The sequence below is a fragment of the Ochotona curzoniae genome, unplaced genomic scaffold (assembly GCF_017591425.1).
Source record: "Ochotona curzoniae isolate NIBS_2020 unplaced genomic scaffold, NIBS_Ocur_1.0 contig_66, whole genome shotgun sequence".
Classification (NCBI taxonomy): domain Eukaryota; kingdom Metazoa; phylum Chordata; class Mammalia; order Lagomorpha; family Ochotonidae; genus Ochotona; species Ochotona curzoniae.
Window position 1 is genome coordinate 27,871,955 of NW_024466512.1, and position 12,835 is coordinate 27,884,789.

Here is a 12,835-nt window from a genome sequence, read left to right on the forward strand (position 1 = left end):
CCTCTCATTTTAATGCCGTTGGGCCTTTTCTGGGTCCTAGACCTCAGGGTTCGTGCATTCCCGGTAGAAGTCAGGAGTTCCCTGGCCGCTGCTCAGTGCATCTGGTGTGTGGTTTCTCCTGGAAGTGTGTCTGAGGAGTAGTCAGCCCGTGTGGACTGAACTCTAGTCAGAAGAGAAGGACACCATTTGGGAACTGTCTGAAAATCTCTTCTGCATTTCAGAGTTGCTGGAGCACTTCAGAGGAAATGACTGGACTGTGCCCATATTATTAGTAAATAGGTTAGAGGAGAGCCCCGAGTTAGTACTAATTATGCAACACTATTTTTAGAACAACTTGACAGCATAGTTTTATAAAGTAATATTGGAATGTTTTCAAGTTCTATAGCATTCTAATGCCGCTTTTTGTGGTTTACATGTGCACTCAGCCCTCCGTATCTGTGTTCTGTATCTGTTGATACGGCCTGATTGTATCAGTTATAGATATTTTAGGGAAGTTGTTCCTGCAGCAAACATGTGTAGACTTTTCCCTTGTCATTATTCCCTGAACAATGTGATATAAAAATACTACATACTATTTACCTTATATCAATATTTATAAGTAATCTAGAGATGTTTTAAAGGATATGAGAGGATGTATGTAGATTATATGTGAATTTTAATACCGTTTTATTATAAATACTTCAGCATCTGCAGATTTTGATATTCAAGAGAGGGTTCCTGTAATTCTCTTTGCATAATGAGGATTAATTCTGTGTGTGTGTAGTTTTTGAGATAGTGAGGGGCAGAGCGGTTTTTGGTTTTGTTTGTTTGTTTTTTGATTATTTGCTTTTCCCTCTAACATAGTAATGGAAATAAAGAAAAGTAGAATTATTTTGTACTAGAGTCGTTGGTACAATTATTCCAATTCAATAATCTAGTGGTGCTTCTTTTTTTTTATCAGGGTTATGCCAAGAATGTTCCTTTAAGTTAAATTTTCATCACAGGTAATACTGTCTTTTAAAATGTGACTTGTAATGTGCACTGCTCTTGGACCTAGTGATTGATCTGCACTAAGTTTCTCAGTGCAGACTTGACTGCACGCAGGCATTATTGTATGACCACCTAAGCTAGGGAGTCGGGAGTTTACCGTTCCCTGCTACAGCCAAGCAGCTTTGAACGTGAGAGTCTATATAGGGTGGTAGATAGATGTTGTAGCTTTTAGTTTTGGAGCAGATGTTCAAACACCATATTGTAGAAACTTGTGCAGACTTCATAAATAGCTGTTTTATCCCACTTACACAGTGCTTAGACTGTGGTTGGCTGTGCTTAGGATTGTGAACCTCTGTGCTTGTTTCGGTGTTTAAACCGGGCTCCTGCTAAATACTTTTCAGTGTATCTGCCCTGGGTCCTCTAAAGTGCTCTGTGTGGAAGATCCTGGGCTTCAAGTCAGGGCTGGGCATTCCCATCAGGCACTGCTTTTGCTAGGCTGCTTCTTGGCAGGCTCTTAACCTTTCTAAGTCTCAGTTTGATTATCTGTGAAAATGAAGCTGTTAAGGTTATTGCAGGAGGTGGCAGAGAATGAAAGGCCATGTGAAGTGCTTGCCATGCTGCCTAGCACGCCATAAATCAAATGTTTTCTGGCATTGCAGACAAAATCTGTGGGACATGCTGTTGTAACAGTCAGAATTCGTTTTCTGAATAACAGATGAAACATTCTTTGATATTTTACAAAATATATACCTAAGCATGTTAATTTTAAAATCAGCTTTAGACAAAGCACTTCTCTTGTGCTTTAGTCAATAACTTTATTTCTTAAATCAGGTTTGTAAGATTACTGGAACGGTCTGAGCCTTTATTCCCCTTTCTATTGATGACACTGAAAGAAACCAGAGATGTTTGTTGACCTTCAACTTCATCAAAAAGTTTATCAAAATAATAAAATTTAGTTGAAAGAGGGAGACAGATAGTATTCTGATTAAAGAGGCAAAAGAGGTTACTGCCTTAACTAGTGGTAGAACATTTGATGTAGGTACCCCAATTTGGAAAGCCGGGTAAACAGGTTTTTAAAGTTATCCTCTGCTTTGTCATCTATGTCAATTTCGACTTCAGCAGTATCACCTTGCTAAATTTTTTTGAAAGGTTATCTGAAAGATAGAGTTACAGAGAGAAGAAAGAGAGATCTTCAATCCACTGGTTTTCTCCCCAAGTGGCTGTAATTGCCAGGGCTGAGTCAGGTGGAAGCCAAGAGCTTCGTCCTGGTCTTCCATATAGATGCAGGGATCTGAGGACCTGAGGACTTCTGCTGTTTTCCCAGACGTATTAGCAAGGATCTAGATTGCAAGTGGAGCAGACAGGTCTTAACCGGAGCCCATATGGGATGCTGGCACTGCAAGCATTATGCCACAAAACAGGCTCTGGTGTTTCTTCTCTAAACCAATTAATTTTAAATGCTGCCAGCATGGTGTCAACAGCCTTGTAAAGAGGTAAAGGTATAGCGATAGGATGATAAATTATGAACAGTCTGAAGTTGACATGTAAGTTAACAGTAAGCCTTTTCCATTAAACTGTTATTATATTCCTTTAGTCTTATATTTATCTGTTTTTAAGGATTTGTTTATTTGAAAGGCAGATTTACAGAGAGCAAGAGAGACAGACAGAAATATCTTCCATCAGTCAATTCACTCCCCAAAAATCCACAGCAGCTGGCCAGAGCCAGAGCTGGGTCAGTCTGCAGCCAGGAGCTGCTTTTGGGTCTGCCACATGGATGCTTTCCCAGGCATGGTAGCAGGGAGCAGGATCACAAGTGGAACAGTTAGGATTCAAGCCTGTGTGCATATGGGGTGCAACACTGCAAGTGGTGGCTTTATCCACTCCGTCAGAGTCCTGGCACAATGTCTCCATTGACTGATCTTCCCCTTGCAAGCACCAGGATCCCATATGGGTGGCAGTTCATGTCCCAGCTGCTCTACTTCCCTTCCAGCTCCCTGTTTATGGCTGGGAGCAGTAGAGGATGGTCCAAAGCCTTGGGACCCTGTACCCACGATGGAGACCCAGAAGAAGCTCCTGGTTCCCGGCTTTGGATCGGCTTAGCTCCAACTGTCCTGGTTGCCTGGGGAATGAACCAGTAGATGGAAGATCTTTCTGTTTCTTCTTCTCTCTGTAAATATGCCTTTCCAATAAAGATTCATATGTCTTTAAAACAGCAAAAAATTTTGTTTACTAATGTTTTGAACTGTTAAAGTTTCCTTGTATTTTTTCAATGTGTACATGGATATAGAGAAAAATGAGATTGCTTTTGTAGTTTTTTAAGATTTATTTTTATTTTAAAGGCCAATTATATATATACATGCATACACACATACATATGTGTATATATCTATATACAAACACATATATACACACAACGTGTGTATACACATGCACACATACACACACACACACACACACACACACAAAGAGATCTTCCATCTGCTGGGTCACTCCAAGATGGCTGCAACTGCCAGAGCTGAGCTGATTTAAAGCTGAGAGCCAGGAGCTTCTTCCAAATCTGCCACATAGGTGCAGGATCCCAAGGCCTTGGCCCATCCTCTGCTGCTTTTCCAGGCCGTAAGCAGGAGCTAGATCAGAAATGGAGCAGCCAGGAAATGAACCAGCACCTAGCTGGTTGGGATGCCCACACCACAGGATGGAGGATTACCTTGCTGTGCCATCACACCAGCTGCTGTAGTTTTCTTTTAAATGGCTGACAGGTTTTAGAAAGAAAGAAATAAGTAAAACAGTGATTTGTAATAAATCTTTGTTTCTTTGTTCAGGCTTCTTTCTTACAGAATTGTCTTAGACACTAAGCTAAAATAGATTAATTTAAGGTTGCTCATTATATAAATAGTATTTCTAAAGTGAATATTATAACTGATTGGACTTTTGTTCATTAGTTTTATTTTTGGTAAGAGTCAGTAGAAAAACTTAATTGTTACTTTGTGTGTTTAACATAAAGGAGGAAAGAAATCAAGACAAAAAAAAGGAAGGATAAAACCAAAAAAGGTTGTCATGAGTCATCACATAAAAAATCCAAATTATCCTCCGCAGAAGAGACCTCCAAGAAGAAGGCTAAAGGTAAGAGGAAATTGAGACACAATGTTTACTCATGTTTCCAAACACGAGATATAATCTGCAGTCTCTTAATTTGATGGAGCTAGAGATCTCTTGTTCGCTGGCGACTCTCCAAGAGCCAGGGGCAGCTGCACAGGGCCAGGCTGAAGCCCGGAGCCAGGGATTCAGTCTTCATTCTCCTTTTGGATGGCAGATACCCAAGGACTTCTGCCATCACCTGCTGCCCCTCGGCAGCCGAGCCAGGACTCGAGCCCGGCACTGTGCTATGGCGTGTGCGTATCCCAGGAGGCGTCTGTCTGCAGTGCCTAGCACCTGTTCCCCATCTCAACTGTGGGTGTTAATTGGTCAGTGTGATTAGAATTTCATTTTATAGCAGTTGGATTAAGCTGAACAATTTTATAATGAACTTTCAAAACTGTAGTTGATTTTGATTCATTTTTGGCAGATAGTATAATATTGCAAAGGTTACCTACAGATTTGTTACTTTGGACAAGTCATTTTACTTTTGTCCTATATCTGGGGAGAATGTGGATATTTGGCTTCCATACTAGTCAGAGAAGCAGCTAAGAATGTGGAGGTCTCTTTGAACTCTGCAGAACAGCTCAGATGTTTATGGCAATACATAAATTGTAATTCAGTGCATTTGGCTATAATAACCTGTGTTTTTTTTTTTTTTTTTACTATGTAAGAGATTCTTCAAATGAGAGATTTATATATGTATCTGTGTTGTCACCTGAGCATGGCACTGCATATTTTTACTTAATAAATAATTACCAAATTTACCAGGCACCTGCTGACTTTTTCCTCAGGCTTTGTGAGTCTCAGTTTATTCAAAGGTAAAGTGGTCGTAATAGTAGTGTCCACATTACAGAAGTTGAAATGAGAATTCATTAAGCAGTTTGCATGGTACCCAGCTCATAAATAGCTGTTATGAAGGTTATGTCTAGTTTCTTTTTAGCAGGAGTAAAGTGGAGTCCACTTAAGCTAACTTCGAGTGAATCAGACTTAGGGTGGGTAGGTAGTTGTATTGGACTCAGCTTGCTCGTAATGGAGTGTATGAACCAGTAGAGGGCTCCCTGCGCCCAGTTAGGAAAACTAGTAGCTTTGTTTTGCATTCCTTACATGCATTTTTCTCACATCTTTTACATACATAGAATTAGAATACTCAAGTATGTCACATCATCAAATTTTAAACTTGGTAAGATTGACAGATGCTAAGAGGAAGATGTTATTTTGTATAACACAGCAGAATGTTGCCTCTTAAATCATTTTTCATCTATACAATAAATTTTGACTAATGTGAAAATTTCATTAGAGTTTTAAAAATTTTACTTTGCTTAATATACTGGTAAAATATTTAGTGCGCCATATTTGAATTTTTTGCATTCATTTTAATGCATTGGTACCCTAGCTGTGATACCATGTTTTCTTCCCTCTGCATATCCCAAATTAAAGAAGGAGCCTGCTTTGTAAAAGGCCATTCGGTGCCTTCAATACAGAGGACAGGCAGCTGGATCTGGCAGATCGGTCCCTTCCGATCATATATACATGCCTGACTTTTTAGATATTTTTCCTTTAGCTTTCTTTCTTTCTTTTTTTTTTTTTTTCCAGTGTATGACACCTGTGTTGACCTAAAGATTAATATGAGAAATCTGGGAATTATCCTTGAAGGCTCTTTTCCCTGAAGGTTTAGGTTTATTTATTTATTTTGTAAAGATGTATTTATTTTTATTGGAAAGGCAGATTTACTGAGAAAAGGAGAGACAGAGAGAAAGATCCTCCATCCACTGGTTTACCCTCTAAGTGGCTACAATGGCTGGAGCTGAGCCCACCTGAAGCCAGGGAGCCAGGAATTTCTTCCCGGTCTCCCATGTTAGTGCGGTGTTTCAAGGCTTTGGACCATCCTCAGCTGCCTTCCCCAGCCACAAGCACGGAATTGGATGGGAAGTAGAGCATTTGAGACACGAACTAGCATCCATATGGGATCCCGGCACATATGGGATTCTGGCGTATGTAAGGCAAGGATTTAGCTACTGAGCCATTGTGCTGGGTCCAGGTTTATTTTTTTAAGATTTATTTCACTTATTTGAAAGTGTTTCAGAGAGAAAGAGAGAGATCTTAATTTATTCCCTCCCCAGATGACATTCATGGCTGGGCTAGGCTGAAGCCAGGAACCATGAGTTTCCTGTACTGGGTCTCCCATGTGGTACAGGGCCCCAAGCACTTGGAACATCTTCTCCTGCTTTTCCCAGGTGCCTTAGAAGGGAGCGGGGTCAGATGAAGCAACCAGGACTTGAACCAGCATCCATATGGGGTGCTGGCACTGCAGGTCATGGCTTAAGCCACTGCACAGTAGCTCTGGTCCCCATGGTTTAGTTTTCAGAGCCACTGCTGTAATCCTCTGACTGATTTGTCCGAAGTCTTGCCATCCCACATTTCTTCTCTTCATGAATTCTCTGTGAACTCATGATTTCCATTGTTTATGGGATAGTAAATACATACAGAGGTTATTTTTCACTATTCTCTATTTCACTTTCACACGCCACCCAAAAAGAGCCTTTCAGTTCTAGAAATGCTAAACTTCTTCTTATTTTAGGGCTTACAGGGAAGGAAGCTGCTTCCCTTTTTTCTGAAGTTCCTGGTCAGATCCTCCTTTCTTCTTCAGGGTTAATCTTAGATGCCATTTCCCAAGGAGTACATGCACATATGTGAGTGCATGATGTGAAGGGCCGGATCATCCCTGATCTGTCTCCCACCTTGAACGGCGTTAGAACTCTGCTTCATAAGGCTGCCACTGCCCCTGCGTCTTTCCTTCGTGACATATAGGATGATGACGTAAAAGCCCAAGGAGGACGGAGATTCTGCCTGCTGTGTTTACTGCTATGGCCCAGCACATGTTCAACATAACACGGAAGTTGTTTCAGGGCAAATTCAGGAACATTGGAGCTAGAAGAGCAAAGCAGGATAGAATTGAGACATCTGTTATTCTCTAGTTGGAGTGAATGTGAAAGCAGAAGCTCCAGAATACAGGTTTTTGTTTTTGTTTTGTTTTATTTTAATATTTGTGGTATAGAACAGGAAATAATAATTTTAGCAGACTTAAGGAAAATTGTGAGACTGGGAAGAAGCTCCTAGCTCCTAGCTTTGGAATGGTCCAGCTCTAGTCTTCGTGGCCATTTAGGGAGAGAAACAGAAAATGAAAGTTCTGGGCCTAGCACAGTAGCCTAGTGGCTGAAGTCCTCACCTTGAATGCACTGAGATCCCATATGGGCACTGGTTCTAATCCCGATAGTCCCACTTGCCATCCAGCTCCCTGCTTGTGGCCTGGGGAAGCAGTCAAGGATGGCCCAAGGCCATCACAGTACCGGCTCCAAAAGTTATATTCTTAAGGGTGATTTTGAACTTGTTGCCAGGACAATCTACCTATATTCTGCCTATACCTGCCAAAGCTGAATGGTCCTCATGGTCTAGCTACTGGTCTTATCTTCTAGCTATCCATTTCATTCAGCCATGTAGTTGTCCATTCATTCACTCACTTACTTATTAACATTTTCTTTGACCATAACTTAAAACTGGGAGTAAACAAGAATATATGAGAAGAAAAAATAATTGGTAAGAATCCTGAGGAGCCCAAACGTGAGGGTAAGACTGAGGAGGAAACAAGGTCAAAAGAAGCTGAGAGGGGCCTGCACTGTGGCATGGCAGGTAAAGCCACTGCTGATGCTAAGAGCCCAAATGGGCGCTGGTTCGTGTCCCAGCTGCTCCACTTCTGATCTAGCTGCCATTTGATGTGCCTTCAAAAACAGTGGAAATGACCCAAGTACTCGGGTCCTGGGAGAACAGGATGAAACTTCTGGCTCCTTTTCCCAAAGGCCAGTTCATCTGTCAAGTTTTGATTTAGTTTAGTTAATTGAGAGGGTCCTTCTGGCATACCCAGTAGCTCACTCCTACCCATAAACTTAATTTCCTGTTGCATATTTCAGTAGCACCTTGCCCCTTTTCTTTAGAAACACGGTATTACTCTTGGGACAATTTTTTTAAAAATTTCTGTGAGACAGTAGATGGCGTGACTTAGTTCACGGTCTCTGGTTTCCTACACAGTTTCTTCATATAGCAGGCCCTGATAGTTAGGTGACTGAATTAGGAAGTTCAGGCTTAATTTCTCAGAATGAGAAGAAACATCAGAGATGAGTCCTGGGCTTGTGATTGGAGGTTGTCCTGCAGCTTTGCTTTCACAGCGTGGTCCTCTGTCATCACTTGGGAGCTGGCTGGTAATGCAGCCTCGGAGTCTGCAGAGCCACTAGCAGGTTCCCAGAAAGGTCTGTTTGCCCAGCGCAGTTCGGGAGAAGTGCTGCTCTGTGCGTGTGCTCACTCTGCTTTTGCTGCAACACCCCTGGGAGAAGGCATCCACCACCTCACTTGAAGTAGTCCTTTAGAGCTTTAGGTAGTTACAGTTGACAGCAGGTTCCTGAAACCGACAGCTGCCTCTCTGGCTCTGATTATGTCCTTAGGCCCAGTGCAAAGCTGACCTCTTAGACTTCTGAGTATTTGAAAACAGGTGTCATGTTCTTGTATTTTAGAATGATAGGAAAGAATACATTTTCATGTCTCTCCCTGAGTTCTGAAGCCCTCTTTGGCCTCCAAGTAGCCATACATTTGGGCTTATTTGACCTGTCGAGGAATGTCAGAGGCCTCTTGTTTTAGGATATAATGATGTTGTCAGTTATTAAGAGCTGATTGTCACTTGTGTAGGACCTTGGAAAGGGTATTGTGATAAACGAGTATTCATGAACTTTCCAGATGTTGAATGTCTCCATAGATGTTAGAAATTGTTGCTGGTATCACAGCTAATCTGTTGCACACTAGTCTGTTGGGAAGTATTCTGGTTGTGGTTTGAACTGTTGCACTGGCCCACAAAGGGATCCGTAATTCTCACACAACAATGCTGCTTCCTTCCCAGGACACTCATCTTCAGAGAGAGAAGAATCTGTAAACAGTAAGTATCAACTGTTTCTTTACTTTATGACATTTTATAGATTCACAGTATTTACAATTTGGGTTTCTCATGATAGGAGATATTTGCAGTGCCGTAGGCCTGTGCCGTAGGCCAGCCCTGTGTGTCTGCTCAGGTATATAGTGATCCTGGTGGATTTTGGCAATTTCTGAGCCCAGATTGTACTGTTCCTAACATTTCTATTTGGATAATACTCAGCTACTGTCTCAACCTGTTTAACATGTGGATTATTAAAACCAAACTGATGGGGGAAAATCCATTTATATGGGTGAAAAAAATAACTTTAACTTGAATTTGCTGACTGACTACTCTGTCATCCACAGTAGCAAGTGCTTTAGTTTGTTACCTTATCTAACCTTCATAATGGGCATATAATATTCTCAATTTGTAGATGAGAAAATTAAGATTCAGAGGATTATTATTTAGGAAAAAAATATTATTGAGGGGAGGGCCTGGCCCAATGGATCAGTAGCTAAATCCTTGCCTAGTAACTGCCAGGATCCCGTATGGGTGTCGGTTTGAGTCCCCCCTGGTTCACTCCCCAAATGCCCATACATAGCCAGGAGCCATCACCTGCTTCCTCCCAGGGTATATGCTAGCAGGAAGTTGGAATTAAGGCTGGAGTTGGAATTAAGGCTGAAACCCAGGCACATAAGGGATGTAGGTATCGCAAGCAGTGTGTCTTAGTTGCTCTTCCGAACGTCTGCTCCCAGAGGAGTATTTTAAATGAATGAACAAAACCAATTTTAAGTATTGTGTGTATTAAGATATACAATGTGATGTTTTGCTACTTTCTTAGCAGTGTACAGTTCTATGTAATCACTGCTGTGTTCTCCCAAGAACCAGAGAATTTAATTGTCCAGGATTAAATAGTTAATGGCATGGCTAGGATTAAAAATGTTTATCATTCCAGAACACCTTCCCTTTTTCCTGTATCATCCGTAACTGTTAATCAGTGAATAAAATTTAAGTTCCTAGGATTTGGAATAAAAGACCTGTAAGTTCTGCTTCCAACTCAGAAAGGCAGTGACTCAAGTGCTGATCCCATTAGCTAATAATTACTGCGTGTGCGTGACAGCGAGGTTCTAAGAACATCCTTTGTGTTGTCCATTCTTCCAGTTATTTCCTTAGTTATATCTCACCTCCCTCTAGAAAGTTGCAGCAAATGATGCCCAGTGACTGTCAGTCTCAGGGATCCAGAGTATTACAGATTCTCAGGGTTGTATGGGCCCTTACGAGTCACTTAGTACAATCCTGTGCACTGGGCTCCCTGCGGATATTTGACTTTTTTTTAGAAAGATTTATTTGTTATTCTAGACTGATAATGATTTGTAGGGAAACTGGGTTGTCTAGCTTCACAAAACTGGTATAGGGAGGCTTGCTTGTGGGCCGTGCTGTTGTAAGACACGGGAACAGGTGGTGGTAAGGCCTTTTGAAGTTAATTGCCAGTTTTGAAAGACCTTGTGGGTTTTGTTCTGTGACATTGACAGAGGAGCAGCACACCTTTATTAGGCCTAATTTGCTTTTCTGCGCTTCCTTTATGTCATGTTTGTGTTTTGTTTATTTGTTTAATAAAGGAAAAGACATTCTTCTCAAAATAACAGATTTAGACACTGGCTTTCATTGGGTACACAACATAATTTAATCAGTGTTTGTGTGAATTATTAGAAATACAATGTCCCACCCCTCTCTCCACTTTTTTTGGTCATTCTTGTTAGAATTGGGGCCAAAACAGAGTGTCAGTTAAGCTCAAAGTGCAGGTGCACACGTTGGTTCACAGATCAAAGAGCAGCAGGTGAAAGGCGAGAGCCACTGCGACCGGTCGCCGCTGTTTGGTTTTTGTGTTGTGCATAACTAGGGGACACTCTGTACTGAGACAGGCCAAATTTCTGTCCCTTCTTTTTTAGATTAATGATTGTTAGAGGATGTCTCGCTAATGTAATTGCTTTGTAGAACATAAGTTTATTGCCTGGTAATAACTTTTTCAATATTTTTTTGTTGCCTTAAGGTGGTTCATTTGAAACATGTCTATTTTGTTATATTTTTAAGTCAAAGCCTTTACCAATTTTTAAGGTAACGCATGATTGTTTAAAATAAATAATTTGGAAATATGTAGAAAATGAAAGTATCTCAAGCACGCATGTAATATTACTCTTCAGTTTGATTATCCCTTAAAAATGTACTACCCATAGAAATTTATATGTACACAACATAATTTGATATAAATTGAATTATACTCTGTACTTTGTGTAACACTGTAAAAATTACATAAAACATCGGCATCTTTCCATAGCAGAACGTGTAGATATACTCGGGGTTTTTTTTTTCTGATGGTTGTATTTTTTTTTTTTTTAAATGAATCCTTGATACTAACCGGTGGGGATTTAGGTTTTGTGGCTGTTACACAGTGTACATCTTTGTATGCATGTGTGTGTACACACAGATGTATAGTGCTTGTTTATTCTAAGTAATCAAATTTGAAAGTAACCCTGTTTGTCATGGGGTATTTAATTTAAAGTCACTTATATTGCCATATTTTCCTCAAGAAAAGTTTGTGGAATTACTCAGAACAATGTATAAGAATGACTATTCTTCTTTCAAGAACAGCCTTATTTTTATTGTAATTAGTTTTTTTAAATGCCTGAAAAACGTTCTTATAATTTAACTATCTGGCCTTAACATACCAATCCTGATATTAGTATACTCTGTACAAAAGTCTTGTGTGGTTTTTGTATGATAAAACAGACTAAATCAAAAACAACTTTATGCAAGAGATAATTCCCTTGTAAAAGGTAATATTGAAGTTATTTAACCAAGTATAACTTAAGTTTTTGTGCGACTAAATTGTTGGGTGTTTTGCTGAGATGCCTTGGTATCTTTTGGCCTGTTTGTCATAGCTGGGAGAGGGAATTACATTTCTAGAGAACTATCAAAGTGGAAGCTAAATCAGTTAAATCCTAGGTTAATTACTTTAGTAATTAGTTTAAAATGTTTTAAATGTAAATCCCACATTTTAAAAAATATCTTTTTAATGAACAGCAAGCTCCGATGAGGAAGAAAGTGCTTCAGAATCAGCCCATCTGTGGAAGGGGCCGCTCCCGGAGACAGATGAGAAATCCCAGTAAGTGCTGCACTGATGGGTTGCTTGGATGCTTTAGCCACAGCCATTTTTGAGGACAGTGAAAATTTAATATCATGTCTAATGCCAAAGATTAAGATGCAAGTTTATTCACAGCCATTAGTGTGGCCAGTGACAGCCAGTGTGTTCAGCTTCGTTCTGGTAGGTAAGTGTTTCATCGGCTCACCTAACACATGACCTTCTTCCAGTCCTTGCCTGGATTCCTTCAGGGAAGGCTCTTTTCCAACTTCCAGAGCAGTCTGCCTCATGTTACTGTGATCATCACAAATCCACACAAAGGAAACCCTTCAAGATTCATGCAGCTGTGAGAATGCTTGCCAGCACCCTACCTTAGACAAGTAACTCCCTGTGCTTACTGTCGCCTGCAGTGGGATGGAGGTAGACACTGGGAATGGGTGGCATCTTACCAGCTCCACCTCATTGGAATGTTTATCACTTGGATTTTATGTAGCAAAAGAGGATAACATATCTGCCATAGAGTTTACTGTGAAGACGAAAAAGCACCAAGTATTACACTAACAAACATAGTAAGTGCTCAATAAATGTTAGCTCCACTTTGCCAGTCCCCAGGCATGTTGCTTCATATTAGAAAG

At 40.6% G+C, this 12,835-nt stretch overlaps 1 protein-coding gene across 2 annotated transcripts in view; it reads left to right on the top strand.

Annotated features, from left to right (window-relative positions):
- The window catches only part of LOC121164317 (protein FRA10AC1), a 32,044-nt gene that overhangs the window by 17,001 nt on the left and 2,208 nt on the right, over nt 1-12,835 (top strand). Inside the window, exons 10-13 of one of the 2 annotated variants that reach the window (XM_040992446.1) lie at nt 941-983; nt 3,974-4,092; nt 9,050-9,085; nt 12,143-12,224. In XM_040992446.1, the coding sequence (XP_040848380.1) occupies nt 941-983; nt 3,974-4,092; nt 9,050-9,085; nt 12,143-12,224 (280 nt within the window). The remainder of the gene's footprint in view (nt 1-940; nt 984-3,973; nt 4,093-9,049; nt 9,086-12,142; nt 12,225-12,835) is intronic. The other variant, XR_005885071.1, reaches the window with a different exon arrangement.